At 41.1% G+C, this 19,799-nt stretch overlaps 1 protein-coding gene across 3 annotated transcripts in view; it reads right to left on the reverse strand.

The window, feature by feature from the left end:
- Window positions 1-11,120: 11,120 nt before the first annotated feature.
- Window positions 11,121-19,799, reverse strand: part of LOC142053766 (dynein axonemal assembly factor 11-like) — a 63,963-nt gene continuing 55,284 nt past the window's right edge. For all 3 annotated transcript variants that reach the window (XM_075085851.1, XM_075085849.1, XM_075085850.1), the window contains one exon: window positions 11,121-12,914. In XM_075085851.1, the coding sequence (XP_074941952.1) occupies window positions 12,728-12,914 (187 nt within the window). In that variant the 3' untranslated portion in view covers window positions 11,121-12,727. The remainder of the gene's footprint in view (window positions 12,915-19,799) is intronic.

Below are 19,799 nucleotides of genomic sequence, written 5' to 3' on the forward strand. Positions count from 1 at the left end.
CAAGCGGCTAAGGACTCTGGGTCTGCCTAGTTTGGAGAAATCAGGAGGCTGAGGGGTGACCTCATTTCTCTCCACAGCTTCCTGAGGAGGGGATGGGGAGAGGGAAGTGCTGATCTCTTCTCCCTGGCATCCAGTGATAGGACACATGGTTAACGGTTTAAAGCGGGATCAGGGGAGGTTCAGACTTGACATTAGGAAACATTTCTTTACTGAGAGGATGGTCAAACACTGGAACAGGCTTCCTAGAGTGGTGATTGAAGCCTCAAGCCTGTCAGTGTTTAAGAGGCATTTGGACAATGCCCTTAATAACATGCTTGGTTAGCCCTGAAGTGGTCAAGCAGTTGGAGCAATTGGGCTAGATGATTGTTGTAGGTCTTTTCCTTTCCCTTCTCTCTTCTCTTCTCTTCTCTTCTCTTCTCTTCTCTTCTCTTCTCTTCTCTTCTCTTCTCTTCTCTTCTCTTCTCTTCTCTTCTCTTCTCTTCTCTTCTCTTCTCTTCTCTTCTCTTCTCTTCTCTTCTCTTCTCTTCTCTCTTCTCTCCTCTCCTCTCCTCTCCTCTCCTCTCCTCTCCTCTCCTCTCCTCTCCTCTCCTCTCCTCTCCTCTCCTCTCCTCTCCTCTCCTCTCCTCTCCTCTTCTCTTCTCTTCTTCTTGTCCCATTTGTGCAGGGTTTGATACATGCACCCTTAGCACCAGTTAGTGGTGCGTCAGTGGATTTATAAGCATAGGTGCTGCAGGAATTCATATTAGATCTTGTTTCCAAGGATTCAACACCTATGCATGGAGACGCTGTTGGATTCTTGACTGCAGAGCCTTTCTTGTCTTGAAATGACAGAATGAAGGAGGAGACCAATAAAAACTAACCCAGTCCGTAAGGATTTAGTGGAAGAATTAGCACCTGTTTGCAAATACTGTATTCAGACCACAACTCTTTCTCCTGATTCATGCTCTCAGGTTCATTGATGTATTTGCTACTGCCATTTGAAAGGCTATATTTAGACTCCCAGTCATTCTTCACTCCAAAATTCGTTACAATGGAATTCACAATGAGTTTCTTGACTAAGGTCTAAAAAACTTGCATTTTTTATGGTCTGCCATATTTCTATATTATACTATCAGAATATCCAAGGTAAACTGTCAAGGTCTGAATCCCCTGACAGAGTGCCGTAATACATTTAGTGGAGCCACTGTAATTGCTTCTCCCTGAAATGCCAATGAATATGACGAATATGGTAAAGCTTCTCACTGACCTCTTACCATTTCCCAGAAAGATACATCATATGCAGATACTAATTTGTTAATTGTCATACAGTGAAAGGCATGCAAATGATGTACAAAGTGGATCTACTAAAGGCTGTTGACATGCAAATGATATGTTCTTTCAAGTCTAAAGGGAACAAGAGAACATCCAGCTCTTTCCAGTTCTAGTGTAGAATAAGAGTTCATTACCTTTGAAAAAAAATTTTAAAAGGAATTTGGAAATTAATTTCTAAAGGTAAAAGTAAAAAATTGCACTGCTAGCTGTTGGAGGACTTTTCCTGATGGAATGACCTTCCAATTGAAAATTACATTTTTGAAAAACGTTTTAAAGCCAGATTGCTGTGGAAGTGAAGATGGCAGGTGCCTGGCGCCTGCCTGCAAAGGTCACAGCAATTTACCGTCAAGAAGTGGCATGGACGAAAGTGCTTGAAGGGTTTTGGCACCTTGGTGCCTTTGGCACCTCAGCACGTTCTGCTTCTTCCTCAACTCCAGTCCAGAAGGGGGGAGGAGTGTAGCTCTCCCCTCTGCTTTCTCTGCAAGTGGTAGCATCGTTTTTCATCGAATCTGCCTGCATGGGAAAAAAACTCTTGTGCATTTAACTTACCTGATTTGACAAAAGCTGAATGGGAAGTAAGAAGTGGTTGTTTTGTGCTTCCTGGGACGTGTGTTTTCAAAATTCCTTACCATTTTGTTTTGTGGCCAGCTTCTGTCCTCAGCATAATCAGAAATGCCCGTATTCAGGCATATCAGAATGCATGGTATTCTACTTTCTGCTTGTGTATTTCCACATAGCCAGACCAAATCTTTAAGCAGGAACTGATGAACCCATGTTTGAGTTTAAACTCCTCCAAGGGAATGACTAAAGATAGGGGCTCAGCACTTATTGAAAAAGTGAAAAAACACTGCCTTCTAAAGGTGTGTCAGATTAGATACTAAAAATGGAAGCAACTGAAATCACTAGTCACTTGAAAGTCTTATTGTCAATATTTGAACTCAAATAGAAATATTTTTAGTGAGCAGGTGGAAAAGGATGTTCTAGTTGATAAAATGCACTCAGTTTTTCAAAAAGCTTTTGACCAGGTTGAAAGATTAGGAAGGGAACTAAGCTGTCGCAGCATAATAAAGAAGGTCACCTCAAGGATAAAGAATTTCTTAAAGACAGGAAACAGAATAGGAATAAATGGTCAGTTTTCACAAGGGAGGACTATCTGTGGATGCCCAGAGAGACCTGCGCTCAAAGTTGAGCTGCTCAACGTCTTCTCTAACTGTCCAGAAAAAGCGATGAATAATGAGATGATAGTTTTCACTAAAATAAATTTTGAGGTGATAAAATGACTTGCAGTAGTCATATCTCAAACTGTCTGAGAAGAGTGCAAAAATTTCTGAAAATCCCAAGTGTCTGAGTGATTCAATGAAACAATAGTTCAATGTCTGTAAATACAAAGGGGAAAATAACTGTACCTAAACCAGCTTGATCTGTCAGTGCATAGTGGCAGCTCCTTGTCTAGCTATTGAAACTCAGGAAATAAAATTTGAGCTCCCTGTAGCCAGCTTTATAAATATGTGGGCTCAATGCCTGACAGTATTCAAAAGACAAGAGACCATTAAGAATCTGTAGGAAAGCGAGAGACAATGTGTTGCTGTGGAAAACCACAGAGCACTCACTTCTTATATACTGTCCTGGTTATTCCTGGATGTAAGAGAAGTAGAAAAGGTTCTGAGAAAGATGACAGGGAGAATCAAAGGAACTAGGAATCTCCAAGGAAATGTTGATATGTTTAAAACAAAGGAAGACCAATATTTAAAAGATGCGTAATTAAAGCATGAAGCTTGCAGCCACAGGATACAGAATAGAGGTTTATAAGCACAGTTAGGGTGAAATATTGGCTGCACATATTCACAAAGGAGTCTTCCATCAAACATAATTGCATGTTAGCCCCTGGGTCAGGATATCCTACAGTTGCTGACTTTCTGAGACTGTATCAGGGAAGGACCACTATTTTCCATATTTCTTATACAGAACAGGGTCATTACTTCCCAGCAGGGTATGCAAAATCTAATTTTGCCTCCCCCAGAATGAGGGGGAAGAATGGACTGGGCTAGGCTGGACTGTGCAAGAGAACCACAATCTCAGTCCTGCCTCCCCTAGAGGGTTAGCAGGTGCGGAGGGGCAGTCACACATAGCCCTCCAGAGAGGTGGGTGCATTGCCACTTGCTGCATTCTGCTGACCTATGGAATGTCCTGCTTGGTATTGAGCCACATCTTGGGCTAAATGGACTTCTGATTTGGCTTCATCTGGCCTTCCTGACACCTACTGCTGTGGGCAATGGCATAAGAAAATTATCAGTGTATTCGTGCCTCCTGTCCTCAATTGATGGGCTTCTGAATTATATCCTCAGCTCTGTCACTGTTGGATCGAGTGACTGAGGTATGTCACTTTATGTAAGATTCTTCATATGTTCACCCATAAGATGAGGATATCTTTCCCCACTTTTGGTGCACTAATAATTTCAATATCAGTGAGGCTGATCTATGTGTGGGAAGCTTCCAGGCCTCCCCAGGACGCTAGCAGAGACTGCATAAAACAGTAAAGCTCAGACCTTTCTGGGAAACTGCAGGGTGTAATGTATGGGGTCCTGGAGCAAAGGACCTGTGGATCTGAGTGCTGGGGATTTCTTACTGCAAAGGCATTTTACCTTAAGTGACTCTGATCCTGACAATAAACCATGCTATATGCAGAATTTAAGAGTTACTTTGCACACCAAGCTGTTTACTCAAATTCCTTTGGCAAAAGCAAATGGCAAGTTCCTATGAGCATAAACCAAGAACTTTAAAATCAGCATGAAAAGCACAAAACAGCACCGCATTCACAAGCAACAGCAGCCTGGAAACGGACTGGTGGAGCCTGTTTTAGTTCAGAGCTGGACAGTACTTTTGAAGTGGGTCTCCTGCTTGTCTCCATTTGCTGTGCCCTTCTTTGCAGCGTCAGGCCATAGGTCCTACAACCACCTGAAAGACCCATTATCATGCCGCGGTATGCACAAGGAAGTACAGAAGCAGTGAGACTGTTTTGCAGCACAGGCAGTGGGAAGAACATTTATACTTGTGTTCATACACAGGTGTTCATTCCTTGGACAGACTGCCAATATTTTGCATTCTCTTTCCCAATCTGAGAAAAGGTCCAGGTCAAAGAATACCACAGGAAGTCTTTACAGCCAGAGAGGGAAACCTGGAATCTCAGTCTGTCTGACCAAAGTATGCATTTCTTTCCTGATTCAAGGGCCCAGTGATAAATTTTAGGTCTGATGTCTCAGGAGCTAGCAGGTGCTGAAATTAACTCAGTCCATCGTACAAGAGGCAGACTTCTCTGTCTCTTATCTACGTGTAGAAATTAGCTTTAATCTTGTGATTAATCCTCAATAATAACGTTTCTTTTACTTCAGTCCCAAGCTGACTTAAATGGTCATTTTTTGCCAGCTGTCCTTGAATCTTTCACACTGAATCCTGAATTAATACCATGTGAAAGAAGGAAAAGCTTTTTTGTCTATCAAAAGAACATGAACTAGGTCTAAAATATTCAGTGATGAGATATCAGGGTTGAGTTGACCAGGGTAATTCATTTGACTGAAGGACTTCCATGCCAAACATTTCTCTACTACTTACGAGCAAATCTTAAACTAAGTAATCCCTTTGAAACAAGCGTTAAAAAGCTTCCATTAGTCGTTAAACCCTTTTAATGCTTCATTAATTCTAGCAGTATAATCCGGTTTTGATTAACCAGGTTGTTAAGCATCCACTGTTGAACACTGATAAAAGAGGGAGAATTTGCTTTACAGATCACAGGCATGTAATTATGTGTCTCATCACAGCTGATAAAATGTGAGAAATTACCTTCAGCCCCACAGAAATCACACCAGCACAGTTAGCACAAAGTAATCTGACTACACTACATCTATAAGGTACACATTAACATGTCTCAGGAGCCTTTGACACTTCGCTACCGCTTTGAGAATGTTCAGACTGAATCTCAAGATTTGTGGTGAGGAAACTGAAGAAGTTTAATTGATTGATCCAAAATACGATAGACCCATACTGGAGACACACTTGGAAAAGTTTTAAGAATGCTTGACAGTGACTTAGTTTCATGCATGAATTGCCCGACTGAGCTAAACTGTAAGCATAAATTTACACAGACATATAGTTTTATTTAGAATAATGGAAAATAATTTTAGTGAGACAAATACAGCTTTTACTAAAGACATAAGGGAGGGTGATACTTTTTTAAGCATTTACATATCTGAGGCTGTAACTAGATGCCGAGCATAAGCACACAGGAAGTTCCGAAAAAGACGGAGGATATCAGCCTCTTGAAACGCTCAGAAGTCCAATACAAAGTCTCAGGAAATCAAAATAATATGAGTGAAAAAAAATGGACTTGATTCCCTTAGAGGATTTCCACTGCAGAATGGAGTTTTGTGCAGGAAAATCAGGCAGCTTGGATTTCTTTCATAGCTGATGTCATGCTTCACTTCAGCTATACTTCATAGGTGACTGATAAATCTCTGTGGATATATTCCCTTTGAAAATTTTACACTGCTGATGCACTTTCATTTAAATATGGAAGCATATTGGAACTTTGTTATCAATCTCAGTGAAATCCTTAATTAAAAAGTCAGATGGCTGCCTGCCTTGTTGCAAAACCAGAGGAGCCAACACTAATTTATGTACACTGTAAAACAGGCATAATTATGCTGCTGGTAGACTTGCAGATGGTTAGTTAGCACTGAGAGCACAAAAACAAGGGTCAAAGCATAGCCACAGCTCACATATTTCTAACCAAATGTTCACCAGTCTCCTCCTCTACACACATATTTTCTGTGAAGTTTCTGAGGAGAAATATGCTTACAGTTCAGAGCCATGGAGCTTTTAAGTGCTTCTGTTCATATGATACATACTATAACTATAACATTTTTCCCCAAACACTAAGGCTGTACTACACCGACAGGGGTATTTCAGTAACAGCAGTACAGCTCCCAGCGTGGACTTGGTTACTATGATCTTCCTGTGCTTCAGGCTAGAAAAGCTGTTGGCAAAGAGAAGAGTCTCTTACAGATTGAGATTCCTCCGTACAGTGCCCTCTATGGAAAAATTGCCACTGTGTGCAGATCTGAACTCACCCAAGGGCAAACTATTATGCTAATATCTAGGCAAAGTGGAGGGCTGGTCCTGTACTATCCCAGTTTTCAGCTTCATTGAGCTTTTACTCTGCTTGGGTGTATCAGAAGTGGAAGGAGACGGTTACAGACTAGGCCAGTATTGCTCAAGTGGTGCAAATAAGAACAATAAATTTCAACACGCTGCAGATGACTCTATAACAGAAGAAATAAATTTATTCTCAAATAATTTATTATTAAACAGTGAATAGCAGGATCTATGTGCTGGTGGGTAGGGGAAAGGGTTGTGCCATGGCTCCAGTCTCATGACAAAGTTCCTCACCCTGCAAAGGGGGTACATATAATTAGGTTGGTGGATGGATGTCAGCTGCTGTGATTAGTTTTCAGTCACAAAAGCGATTACAGCTTTGTGTGAAAAGCTGCTTTCAACAAGCCCCATGCAGTGCCTGGATATTGTGTCTGCATTAGACCCACAGGCAAATACTTGATACCTGTTACAGAAGCATTTCTCTCTATTGCCACCTCTCTTTCACGGGTCCTTCTAAAGCTTACTTCTGACTATGGCCTTCATGGCAGCCCAGCTGAGATCTGAGCCATCACAGTAATTTCTGTCAGTGTCTTATATTTTTCATTGTAGATTTTGCCTCCATGCAGATTATGATATTGATAATGGTATATTTTAAAGGAAAGGTCCTGGAAGGTAAGTCAAAAGCTTAGCACTAAATGCTACCCTCTGAAAGTGTGATTCATAAAGTTTATATGTTCATATAAACTTCATAAAGTTTCACAAGGTACAGTCTGTGTCCACTTCTGGGCTCCTCAATTCCAAGAGAGACGTGAACGTACTGGAGAGAGTCTGTCAAAGGGCCACAAAGATGATGAAGGGACTGGAGCATCTCTGCTACGAGGAAAGGCTGAAAGAGCTGGGGCTGGTCACTCTGCAGAAGAGAAGACTCAGGGGAATCTTATCGATATATGTAAGTACCTGAAGAGGGGGTTGCACAGCAGGATGGAGCCAGGCTCTTTCCAGTGGTGCCCAGTGACAGGACCAGAGGCAATGGGCACAAACTGAAACACAGGAGGTTCCCTCTGAACATCAGGAAACACTTTTTTACTGTGAGGGTGGCTGAGCACTGGCCCAGGGAGGCTGCAGAGTCTCCAGTCCCTGGAAATATTCCAAAGCCATCTGGGCATGGTCCCGGGCAACGGGCTCTAGGTGGCCCTGCTTGAGCAGGAGGGTTGGACCAGATGGCCTCCATGGGTCCTGTCCAATCCCAACCATTCTGTGAGTCTGTTATTTTGTTTGGGTGAAGTTACAGTTACAAACACAGTCTAGCTTTGACAGCTAACTCCTGTTCTTTAGCAACTGTTCAGAAAAATAATAATGCTCAGGCTACTCTACAGCTTTCTTTCACTATTTATTAACCAATAAGACATATATCTGCTACTCACCAGCTTGCCCTTACAGGAATTATCATTTGAGACATGCGTTGGGAAAGCACACTTTGCATGTCCAGTACTGTTACCCATAGTGGGTATATTCAGACATCCACGCTGAGCACCTAAGACTGTAAGACAAGAGACTGTTTTGAATCAAGCTTTGTTATTTTCTTGCATGTCGTTCTGCAATAGAGCTGTAATTGTAAGTGCAGTTTAGCTTTACACTGTAATAGTGTAACAGATTCTCTTCTGCTTTTGGGTTTTTTTTTTTTGATCCAGCTGAATCCACTTAGCCCTGGAAGGAACCAGACTCCTCCTGTTTTGTGCATCAGCAATAAAACTCTCTTGTACTGACTGTGCAAATCCAAAACTTACATCCCATCACCCGGTTTTAGATCAAGGGGAAGATTTTGTGGCAAATCCAAGGGTCTTTCTGAACCTTTGTATACCCTCTTTACTCTCAGCGCTGCTGGAATTTGTCATTAACCCCATCCATCTTCTGTCTACTGGACAATGAATGGACCCATCCACTTCATAGCACTTACATTCACACAGTTGTCTAGTTAGGGGTGAAATATTGCAATACACACCCACACACAGCGCTCGCTGAAATTTTAATCTACTTAACCCAATTGCATAGTAAGAGGTAATGCTGTACATACAATTGCTGAGTCTGCAGAGGCTGAATGAGGTAGGTGGCAAATCAAAAAGCAGCACTTGTTTTTCTGGTGTAGGTTGGAGCAACCGGCTGCAGATGTACAACGGCTTTGATCGGCTGTCATGTCCTTAACTGGGGGAGACGGAGGCAAAGCTGATGCTATTCTTCCTTTGTTCTTCCTTTTTCTTGCGGGGGCTATGACTTGCTTTTATTCATCATCATCTCTGCATTTTCACTATGCAGGGTATATTTTATCTGTGTTGGCTGTATGTTCTTTGTTCTTTTTCTTATCTCCTCTTTTCTCAAGGTTTCATTACTTTAGTGACCAGTAATTGGTACTTTGTGATGTTTGTTTATGCTCCCATGGGCCACTGGTATCATCTTGTGCTTGTACACTTTGTTCCTCTGTGATCAAACTCTGCTTGTGTTCTCCACAGCACATACACACATTGAGAATTTCATTGAAGCCGATTCTCAGAATGTACTCCATTTTCAGAATCGATCCCAAGATTATGGTACCATGTGAAACAACTCTTTCTTCACTAGTTCTAAGTATATTTTGGTACCTGCTATTAATTTTCCCATGAGATGTAACTGAAGCTCAACACAGCTTTTCCCCCCCCAGAACAGAGCATTATCTATCCAATAGAAACCAGATGAAAAAGAGAACTGAGTTGGAATGGGGACAGGTCCAATTGTATTATCCTTTGGTTTGACAGCAGAGGTCAAATTTTCTACCCCTCTGCTTGTGAAAAAATGAAATAACCTTATATGACCAGGCTGTATGGATCCATGTTTTCCACAAACTTCCAAAACTCTTGACAGGTTCATCCAAACAAGGTCTGAAAGGTGGACTGTCCCTACAAGGTTTTCAGAAATAAGCTGTGAAGAAAAAGAGGAAGGCCTTCAGTGTGTTCACATCTCAGAAACATCGGAAAATCTCCGCAGCAAGCAATAAAACTATAGGAAACAAATTTTTTGATCGGCTGCCAAAATCTACTGATTGTTGTATTCAAAATGGCTCCGGAGCCTTTCCTCTTCACCCATCCCAAGGTCAGCAAAATTCATACTTCCACACAAAAGGAAGTGGACTTGAAAAGAATCAAAACATAAATTTACCATCTGACTGCTAAAAATTACGTTATCTGTTGCCTGTTTTCCTACTAGGGCTACACAGTTATATAAAACAGCACTAACTTTCAGGACGCCTGGGCCCTCCCCGGGCTGCAGGCGGGGTCTCTGCTCCGGCGGGGCCTCTGCAGGGCTGCGGGGGGTCCCTGCTCCGAGCCTGCACCACCTCCTGCCCTCCTCCGCCTCCTCCTCCGGCCTGGGGGTGCCTCTGCTGCTGCTCCCTCCTCGGCTTCCTCCTCCTGTGCCGTGTTTTGCCTTTGGCCCTTTCTGAAGCCCGTTTCCCCCCGGCGCCCCCAGCTCGGCTGAGGGGCTCGGCTGTGCCCTGCCGTGGGGCCGCTGGAGCCGGCCGGGACCGGCTGTGCCCGGCACGGGGCAGCCCCGGCCTCTCCCCACAGAGACCACCCCTGCAGCCCCACTGCCAGTGCCTGGGCATGGACACCCAGTACAATCTCAAATGTAGACATTTTGATATGCAATCCAGAAAATGATCCATACTCATCCTTATGGGCATATAACTATTCAGTGACGTCAAGAGGTAAAACATAATACTGTCTTTTCCATAGTTAGCCAGCATGATTAGGCGTTTATAGTGAATAGGGGTATATTGCAAAAGATGTTGATGTTTTTATACTCCATTTACCAGAGTAGTGCTGATTAAATAGATTTCAGGGCTGAGCGCCTTATGTCGTGGAATAATTTATTCTGGAATTGGAAAAATGAAGTCAGTGCACAAGAAAAATCCAAGATGATACTACAATAGATCAGATGATGCCCAAATTCAACTTTGGTTTATGTCTTTGCGATATATAAATTTTCTTTTCAGCTCTCAGTATATGCAGCATTAGTATGAGACTTCTTTTTTTATCCTATATCCATTTCAAATTGCAACTAAAGAAAATGCATCAGTTCAACCCATCAGCCTAAACTGATAGATATATTCTGCTTTTCTTCAGTAGACTTTAAGAAAGACTATTTATCTTTATCTTACATTAAACATCTGTGGAGAATCATAAAGTACTTCAGAGAGGCTAAAAAACCCCAGAATTTAATAGCAATGTTTTCTTTCTTGCTGCTGATTTTTTATGCATGATGTTTTTTCACATTTAGGTATACAGCACTTTCAAACAATGTATCATGGACTTGACTATGTGCTGCAGAATATTATGGGCACTATCTGAACTTACACGGCTACTTAAACACCTTATTTTAAGTGGAGTTTTAGTGGTTCAGTTGTAAATGCAGCTTATTAATTTTCTACCTTAAAGATCTAACCACAAAATATTCTTTGATTCTTCCTGAGTTGAATTTGCTTGCTCTATCCCATTTGGCTAGAAGCAAAAGGCGGTTTGAATCAGGAGCATTTTCCTTCTGCAGGACAAACAGCCCTCCTTTACAGAAAACCAGTTTCAAATCCATTAGCAAGGTAATGTAGGTCACTCAACTTGTTTTTTTCATTGGAGTTTCTTTTTTAGTTTTTATCTTTGAAATAACAGTGGCCTTAAAATTGGTAAAAAACCAATATACTATAGTATCGAATACTCATTGACCAATTGAAAGGTCAAAAGAGACATTCAAGCACATATATATCCTTAAATCAACTGTTTTGTAGACAACAAAGCTAATGAGGCTTGATTTTCTATGGTTTTATGCCATATGTCCCCTACATATTCCTCATTTCAACAACCACCCAACCCAGAAATACTTGTTGTGACCCTCCCTCTGCGAAATTCCACTGTCTTCTCAATATCCACCTTCTGCTTCCACAGTAACTCAAGGTCTAACCATATTTCCCAAACATCTCCCACACTCTCCTCAAATTTCTCTCAGGTTCCCAGAGCCCTACCATCATGACTCCTTCCTTCTTTAACTACCACCTAGGCAAGAATGATAATATACACAAAGAGTCCAGTTACCAACATGTTGATTAGCTGAGTGGCTACTGGCAGAACACCTAATGGCTGAGTTCTCTCTTCCCAACAGCAGTTGCATCAAGATAATCCCTTTTTACTACTCAGTGACTGTTTTCACTAAATTTAGAGGAGCTGAGTATTTCTGTGACCTTTCTCTTCTGTCAAATAGAGTGAAAATAACAGAAATGGCATTCAAAAGCAGAGCCAAGAATGGCATGAACTTTGTTTTCTCAGGAAACTGGAGGGGAAAAAAACCTCTGGTCTTGCCAAATTGCAATAATTTTCTAATGTAACGCAGTATACATTTGTTCTTTGATGCTGCCTGTTCACTCATGGGGCAATCCAGAAGCTGAGGAAAAAAATATTATAATGGAGTCTCTGGTTGCTAAAAATGGGCTGGAGGGTAGGGAAGGAGCAGCTCATCCCATTACAGCTGCTCAACCTTATTTCATCCAACAGCTAAAATTAGCCTTGATATTTTAAGGGGATCCTGAAAAGATGGAACACTTTAGAGTAGCTGCATAAAGAAGAACAAGAACGGTCTAGCTGATTTCTCCCAGCTTCCCCATGGCGCCACATCTGAGATACTGTGTTCAGCACTATTCTCTCCCCACATTTTCAAGGAAAGGCATTGTTATACCAGCTCCAGAATCCATGAGCTCTGCATTATGCTGGAAAATTCACTGACATATGGTAGGTTACAGCACTGTCTCTCACTCCTGGAATAATTTTTTTTCTTTTACTATTGTCCTTCATGAAAAAGAAAACACTGAAGGAATACACAGAGATTTTTCCTATCTTCAGTTTAGTGAGAATAATCATAAATTGTGTCAAAAGATATCTTTCTTCCTCTCTCTTTTTCTACAGTAATATGTCATTTTTCAAGCTAGACAGTAAATTCTTTGAAGAAACAGCAATGGTTGACTTATAAGGCTCCCATTCTGATTTGAGACTTATTAAGTAAACAATCTAGAAAAAAAGAATTCATATAGCAATATACTAACAAAAAATGTTGAAGAAAACAGGCATAACAAAGTTACTGATAAGAAATGTAACAATATTTCCACCTTCAGCTATATTATACTTACTTTACACGTAGGGTCATGAAAACAACTCAAGCATACATGCCACATATAGAGGGACTATTTAAGAATTATTCAAATTAAGGGAGGAACATCATCATTATTTTCAAAATCTACACAACTCTTCTTAGTCTCTGCATTCTTCTTTGGTTGGAGCCTAATAGGTCCCTGTCCAATTCGTTCCTTTTCTTGGACTATCTTTGTCACATCAGGGAATGAATATTTACCAGGATCCACTTCTAATTTCTCAACTTGTCCGCTCCTGAAACAACAGGGAAACAAATGGAAAAAACCTTAATTCCAGTGTCAAATATGACAGAACTATTTTGGGTGCCTGTTTATAAACCTGTTGATTCCAGTGTGAGATCTGTTCCTGAGTCCAATTAAATGAGGATTAAGAGTTCTCGTAACTTGAGAATTGATTGTTACAGAAAAACTCAGTGTAAACACAGAAAAGTACTACAGAATCTCTAAGATTTTGTACAAAATAATCCTCAGCCTACAAACACCAAAAGTTAATTTTTTGACATCTATAATCTGCTTTAGTTCAGAACGTGGTGACCACTGGTATCACATTACAAATGGTTGGCTCTTGATGTAAGACAGGGTTTTTTTAATCTAATTGTTATTTCATTCTTTTTTCTTTCTGTTCATTTTCAACACTAGCTGACTTAATTTCTATGTGATAGATTCATCTTTGGAAAGCAGAAATACTTTTATTTAGAGAGATAAAATGTACTTGTACGGATTTATTTGCTTTTATCAGCTAATTCTTATGTTTTGGCAATATGAATCCCCACCATGTTTGTATTATGAAAAAAAATGAAATGGAAGTATAAGAAAGGTCAGAATTATAACAGAATTTCTAGATTCTATTGCTAGTAAGGATATTCCTTTAGATTACACTTAGAAATGTGTATGGGCCACGCATTAAGGCGAAGCATCCACATCACATGATGATCAAAGATTTGAAATATTCTTACACTTTCTCTCTTGCAGCATTTAAAGCCACTGTTCCTTTCTAATTGAAGCTCAACAATTAAATGGAAAAAATCTAGCCCGTTTTCAAGTAATTTGTTACTGTTTACATGAAAAATAGTAAAATGGACATTTAATTTTACAATGGCATTCTAATTTCTGCAAATTCCAACACGGTTTCTACATCCTCATATTAGTTTTCATTTTACATTGAGTGCTACTTTGGGTCAAAGCTCCAAGCTCAGCATTACAAAAGACAGTGTGACACTCTTCAAAGATGTGAGAAAACTACCTGTTCACTCAGGATATCAGAAAAGCTCATTAGGACCAGAACAAAGCGCTGGTAGCAAAGTCACTGAAGGAAAGAATGCATTCCTTTGATGACAACATGGGTAACGAAAATATGTAAATAAAGCATATTAAAAGATTTTTAATTGAAAATCACCATCTTTAGTTGTTAAAACAAAGGGAGTTTTGCCAAGGAGCTTCTGAATTCTGCCAGTGCTTCTCCATCATGGTTCTGTGGGGTCTGAGCAGACGCAGCAGCCCACATCCATGTGCAGGATCTCTGTCCCAGTGGAGCAGAGATTCAGAGGGATTTATGGCAGGTTTCCTCCTCTCCTCCTATGCTAGTGCCAAGGAAAGCATGACTAACAGAAGAGGCAGACATCAGCTCATACACCTCTTTCAGCCGTGTGCCACTAGATTTTTCTTGTGCTACGGGAATTATTTGCTTATTTTACTGAGTGGAAAATGACCAGAGAAGCACGCTGCTTTAGTAATCTGGATAACCTTTTCCAAAACACAGCACAAAAAAACCAAAAACTACTCAAAGGAGTATTTTAGGGGTAATGAAGACAGATACCGGAAAACTCTTATTTCTTTACCCTGAATGTTCCTCAATTTATAATGTTAGATTTTTTCTTGTACTACACAGTTTAATGAAATAGAAGTGGATTCACTATGTGGCAACATTCTAGAAAATATTAATCCCCAAGAAATAAGAAATATTTTTGTTTCCTGTGTGATTTATGAAATGTGCTGTGACCTGGAATCACTTTATCAGTAGCTGTTGGGGAGAGTTTGCAATCCTGAGGGATATGGTGCAGGTGAAGTAAAGACAGGGCCCTGAATTTTAGGAAAGCAAACTTGCAGCTGTCTAGGGAGTTAGTCAATAGGCCCCCTGGGAAAGTGCCCTCAGGGACAAGGGAGCAGGAAAGGGCTGGCAGATCTTTAGGGACACTTTCTATAGTGTGCAAGAGCTCTTGATCCCCAGGTGTAAGAAATCATGAAAGGAAGGAAAGAGACTGGCATGGCTGAGTCAAGACCTGCTGGTCAAACTAAAAGGAAAGAAGACAATGCACAGGCAGTGGAAGCAGGGACAGGCATCCTAGGAAGAGTATAGGGATGCCGCCCGGTTGTGTAGGGATGGGGTCAGGAGGGCCAAGGCACATCTGAAGCTGAACTTGGTAAGGGATGCAAAGAATACTAAGGGCTTCTACAGGTGTGTCAGCCAGAAAGGGAAGGTCAAAGAATGTGTACTCCCCACCTGATGAACACAACTGGCAAACTGATAACAAGAGATGAGGAGATGGCCAAGTTACTCAACAACTTCTTTGCCTCAGTCTTCACAGGCAACCTCACTTCCCACCTCTCAAACGGATGGACCACAACAGGGGGCTGGGGGAGGAAAGTCCCTCCTGCTATAAGAGAAGATCTGGTTCATGACCACCTGAGGAACCTGGATACACACAAGTCTATAGGACCTGATGATATGCATCCCAGAGACCTGAAGGAATTGGATGATGTAGTTGCCAACCCTCTCTCCATAATATTTGAAAAGTCCTGGCAGTCAGGTGAAGCCCCTGGGGACTGGAAAAAGGGAAACATTGTGTCCATCTTTAAAAAAGGTAGAAAGGAGGACCAGGGGAACTACCGACCTGTCAAGCTCACCAGGGAAGATCATGGAACAGATCCTCCTAGAAGCTGTGCCTAGGCACATGGAGGACAGGGAGGTGACTCGAGGCAGCCAGCATGGATTCACCAAGGGCAAGTCCTGCCTGACCAACCCAATAGCCTTCTCTGATGGAGTGACCACATCAGTGGACACGGGAAGAGCTACGGATGTCATCTGGACTTCTGTAAGGCCTTTGACATGGCCCTCCACAACATCCTTCTCTCTAACTTGAAGAGATACATATTTGATGGGTGGACTGTTTGGTGGATGAGGAGCTGTTTGAGTGGTTGCATCCAGAGAGTTTTGGTCACCCGCTCAATGTCCAGATGAAGATCAGTGAGGAGTGGTGTCCCTCAGGGGTGTGTACTGGGACAGGTACTGTTTAATATCTTCACCAATAACATAGACAGTGGGAGCAAGTGCACCCTCAGCAAGTTTGCAGGTGACACCAAGCTGAGTGGTGCAGCTGACACACCTGAGGGATGAGATGCCATCCAGAGAGACCTGGAGAAGCTGGAGAGGTGGGCCTGTGAGAACCTCCTAAGGTTCAAGAAGGCCAAGGGCAAGGTCCTGCACATGGGCTGGGGCACCCCCAATATCAATACAGGCTGGGGGATGAAGGCACTGAGAGCAGCCCTGTGGAGAAGGACTTGGGGGTACTGGTGCCTGAAAAGCTGGGCATGAGCCAACAATGTGCGCTCACAGCCCAGAAAGCCAACCGTATCTTGGGCTGCATCAAAAGCAGCGCAGCCAGCAGGGCGCGGGAGGGGATTCTGCCCCTCTGCTCCGCTCTGGTGAGACCCCACCTGCAGGGCTGCGTCCAGCTCTGGAGCCCTCAGTACAGGAAGGACATGGACCTGTTGGAGCGGGTCCAGAGGAGGGCACAAAAATGATCCGATGGCTGGAGCACCTCTTCTGAAAGGACAGGCTGAGAGAGTTGGGGTTGTTCATCCTGGAGAAGAGAAGTCTGTGGGGAGACCTTATTGTGGCCTTTCTGTACTTAAAGGGGGCTTATAAGAAAAGTTGGAACAGACTTTTTAGTAGGGCTTGTGGCAAAAAGCACAAGAGGTAATAAAAAAGGGTTGATTCAGACTAGGTATAAGGGAGAAATTTTTTATGGTGAGAGTGGTGAAACACTGACACAGGGTGGTGGATGCCCCATCCCTGGAAACATTCCAGGTCGGGTTGGACAGGGCTCTGAGCAACCTGATCTAGTTGAAGGTGACCCTGCTCACTGCAGGGGGCTTGGACTATATGACCTCTAAAGGTCCCTTCCAACCCAATCTATTCTATGATTCGATGATTCCAAAGAGAGCTCACCCTGTCCAGAATCTTAATCTAATCACTTATGTTAGGCACCTCAGAAAAAGCTAAAAAGGCATAAATATGAAAATTAATTACCCTCAGCCTGTGCTTCTGTCACATGGTAAAAAAGATTTTCCTTGCTCTGAAGTATTTTAATTAATAGTGGTATTTTACATTTGTTCAACAGCTCTAAATTTGTACAAATTGCTAGTCATGAAAATACAATAATATTTTATTGCTTAGTAGCAGAATAAACTTCAGTACAGGGAGGATCCTAAGTAACAATGCATATCAACAAGCTATGAAAGGATTATATGATTCAGTCATTCACAAAATATAATCAGCACATGTTATCAAGAATTATCTATTAGCAACAGACAATAGGAAAGACTGAGAATCAAGCACAGGTGATTTTTTTTCCAGAAAGGAACTGGGCTTTTATGTACTTATATGCACATGATCAAACATTCTATACTTGTTTAGTCAGGCTTCACAGTACTATCTCAACTGCCATGATACAAGTATTTGGCTGATGACAAGACTCAGTTATCTTGAAGTCAGTGCAGCTACGACACAAATATCTGCTGAGAATCTGTTCCTCTCATCACGTTATCGACACAAGAAGAGGCTGGGTATTGATGATGTCAAGACTAAGCACCTGAAAATTTTTGGAAGAACGAGTTTTAGGTCATCTAAAGACTTTTTAATGCAATTTTACCCAGCAGAATAAAAATAATCTTGTTGCTGAAGCAATTCCATGAGCACAGGTAAGACAACAGTGATGAAAAAATAATACTTCTTGCAGGACCAGCTACAGCATGCATCTTGAAACCTCAATGTTTGAAAATAATTTCAACTTCAGGTTTAAAAAAAAATGAAGTTCACAGTTTTTGGCACTGCTACCTGCTGCTGAGTGGTCTCTACGCAAGAGAAAACTATGGTCTAAAGATTAGAGCACCATACAAAAAAAAAATAGCACTGGATTAAACCCTTTATTTTTTCCCAACAATTTTTTTTCCCTATAAAAACTATTTCTATCTCCACATAGTTCAACAATGCATTTAGAATAGAAAATGAAAAGACTCCACAATAAAGTCAGTCCTTCCATTTTGCATAACTATAGCAGCCTGCTGAACAATCTGGTGTGTGACAGAGCACATATCTGATAATTTGGTATTTTTTTACGATTTACACTTTTTTTCACACTGTTCTTAAACCCCGCGTTTGATATTTTAATGATCTGACAGTTACATCCCCGTCTTTCAATTTCTGAATTTCAAAAAAATCTAGATTGCTAAGGATTTCTCATACATTTGATCCAGAATATACGGTTTTTGACATTTGATTGAAAGTTTCCTTTCTGGCATCAGCATTTCCAAAGATATTTACAAGTCACAACAGCTTTGGAGAGGCACTTTTTTCAGTCTTCTAACATTGTGAATGAAACAGCACAAATGTGATTATCATCTTAGAAAAAGTACTAATAAATCCTTTCCTTGAAGAAAAAAATAAAGTTATTCTCGGATATGGGATTATATCTTGTGAGCTTTGAGAAAGACAAATCTTTACTTATGTATGTTAAAAGCTCATGGTGAATATGTGATACTTCCTATGCTCTGGTTTCAACTTTTGAAAATACATGTTTACAGAAATGTGCTGGTAATCTAAGCAAATAATCATGGTTTTATAAATACTTGTAATGTTAATACCTCTTTCATTGCATAAGAGGTCTTTCAAATCTCCCTACATAGGTGTGATCTGAAATGAAGCTACAGCTGGGGTCTTCAGAATCAGTGGATCATTGGGAAGATATGAATATACAGTGGCTGATAGAATCAAATTCATTTTTCAAGGACTAAACTGCAATCAAGAAGAACTAACAAATCACTGGTAAAAGGTTCTGATAAATAAAAGGCTGATGATATCTTGCCTAAAAGACAAATACATGTCAAAAATAGGAGCGATCAAACTGAGAATGTATATGCTAGCATCCAAGTTTCTAAAAGTTAGACAGAAGATCATAGTCACTGTGTCATTTTCAACTTCACCATTCCATCCCTTACCTTCTTGTGCACAGTCACTTCAAGATACCAAATTTCAAACTGACCTTGTCTGTTAGCACGAAATGTGCTCCAACACCTGCGATATGCAATTTGACCCCGAATTTCTAGGTCTGGCTATAATACCATCTTATTTTCACTCCTGATTAACCCAGAAAAATAAAAAGCACTGTTAAATCTGTCAGTCAAAGTTGTGTCCCTAACGCTTAAACATTGGGGAAGCTTACACTGCAAACATTATTCTAACAAGGTGTTAAGACTTTGTTTACAAAGTTATGGAAGGTTACAAAGAGACTTTAAAATACGTCTCTGCCCTCAGTCTTTTGTCCTTGTCACATATGGACAACTGGCGATTACTTTAGATTGTGGTGATCAGGAGTTAATTGAACAGCATTCTTGAGAATGCTTTTCTCCAGAGGGCATGTTTCTGAAGTCTGCTCGCCTCTATTACACTTATGGATTACCAGACACCCGTGTGGGCAAATTAATTTTCAAATCACTTCTGAGTCACCCCACCTTTTGTTCTCCTCATTAGTCAAATGGCAGAGAATAGCCTCCACGAGAATGCAAATTAATCTATCCTTTAAGATTAACTTGAGTAAAAAGCTTTTTTAATATGTCGCTTAGTCATACCTGACTCCCCTTTCTGGTTGTTCATGTTCAATTGACTTACACTTCCTATGTTCCTCCCTTTCCCAGGCAATGTAACTTGCATTGTAAAAATCCTCAATGTCTTCAAGACAGCTAACAAATTACATAGCCTGACAGTATTATTTCTGCAAATCTAATCAACTTTCAAGATTTACGATCTACTCGCAGGTGTTTATAGAAGGCAAACATGACATCT

Source organism: Phalacrocorax aristotelis, chromosome 2 (assembly GCF_949628215.1).
Source record: "Phalacrocorax aristotelis chromosome 2, bGulAri2.1, whole genome shotgun sequence".
NCBI classification, from domain to species: Eukaryota; Metazoa; Chordata; class Aves; order Suliformes; family Phalacrocoracidae; genus Phalacrocorax; species Phalacrocorax aristotelis.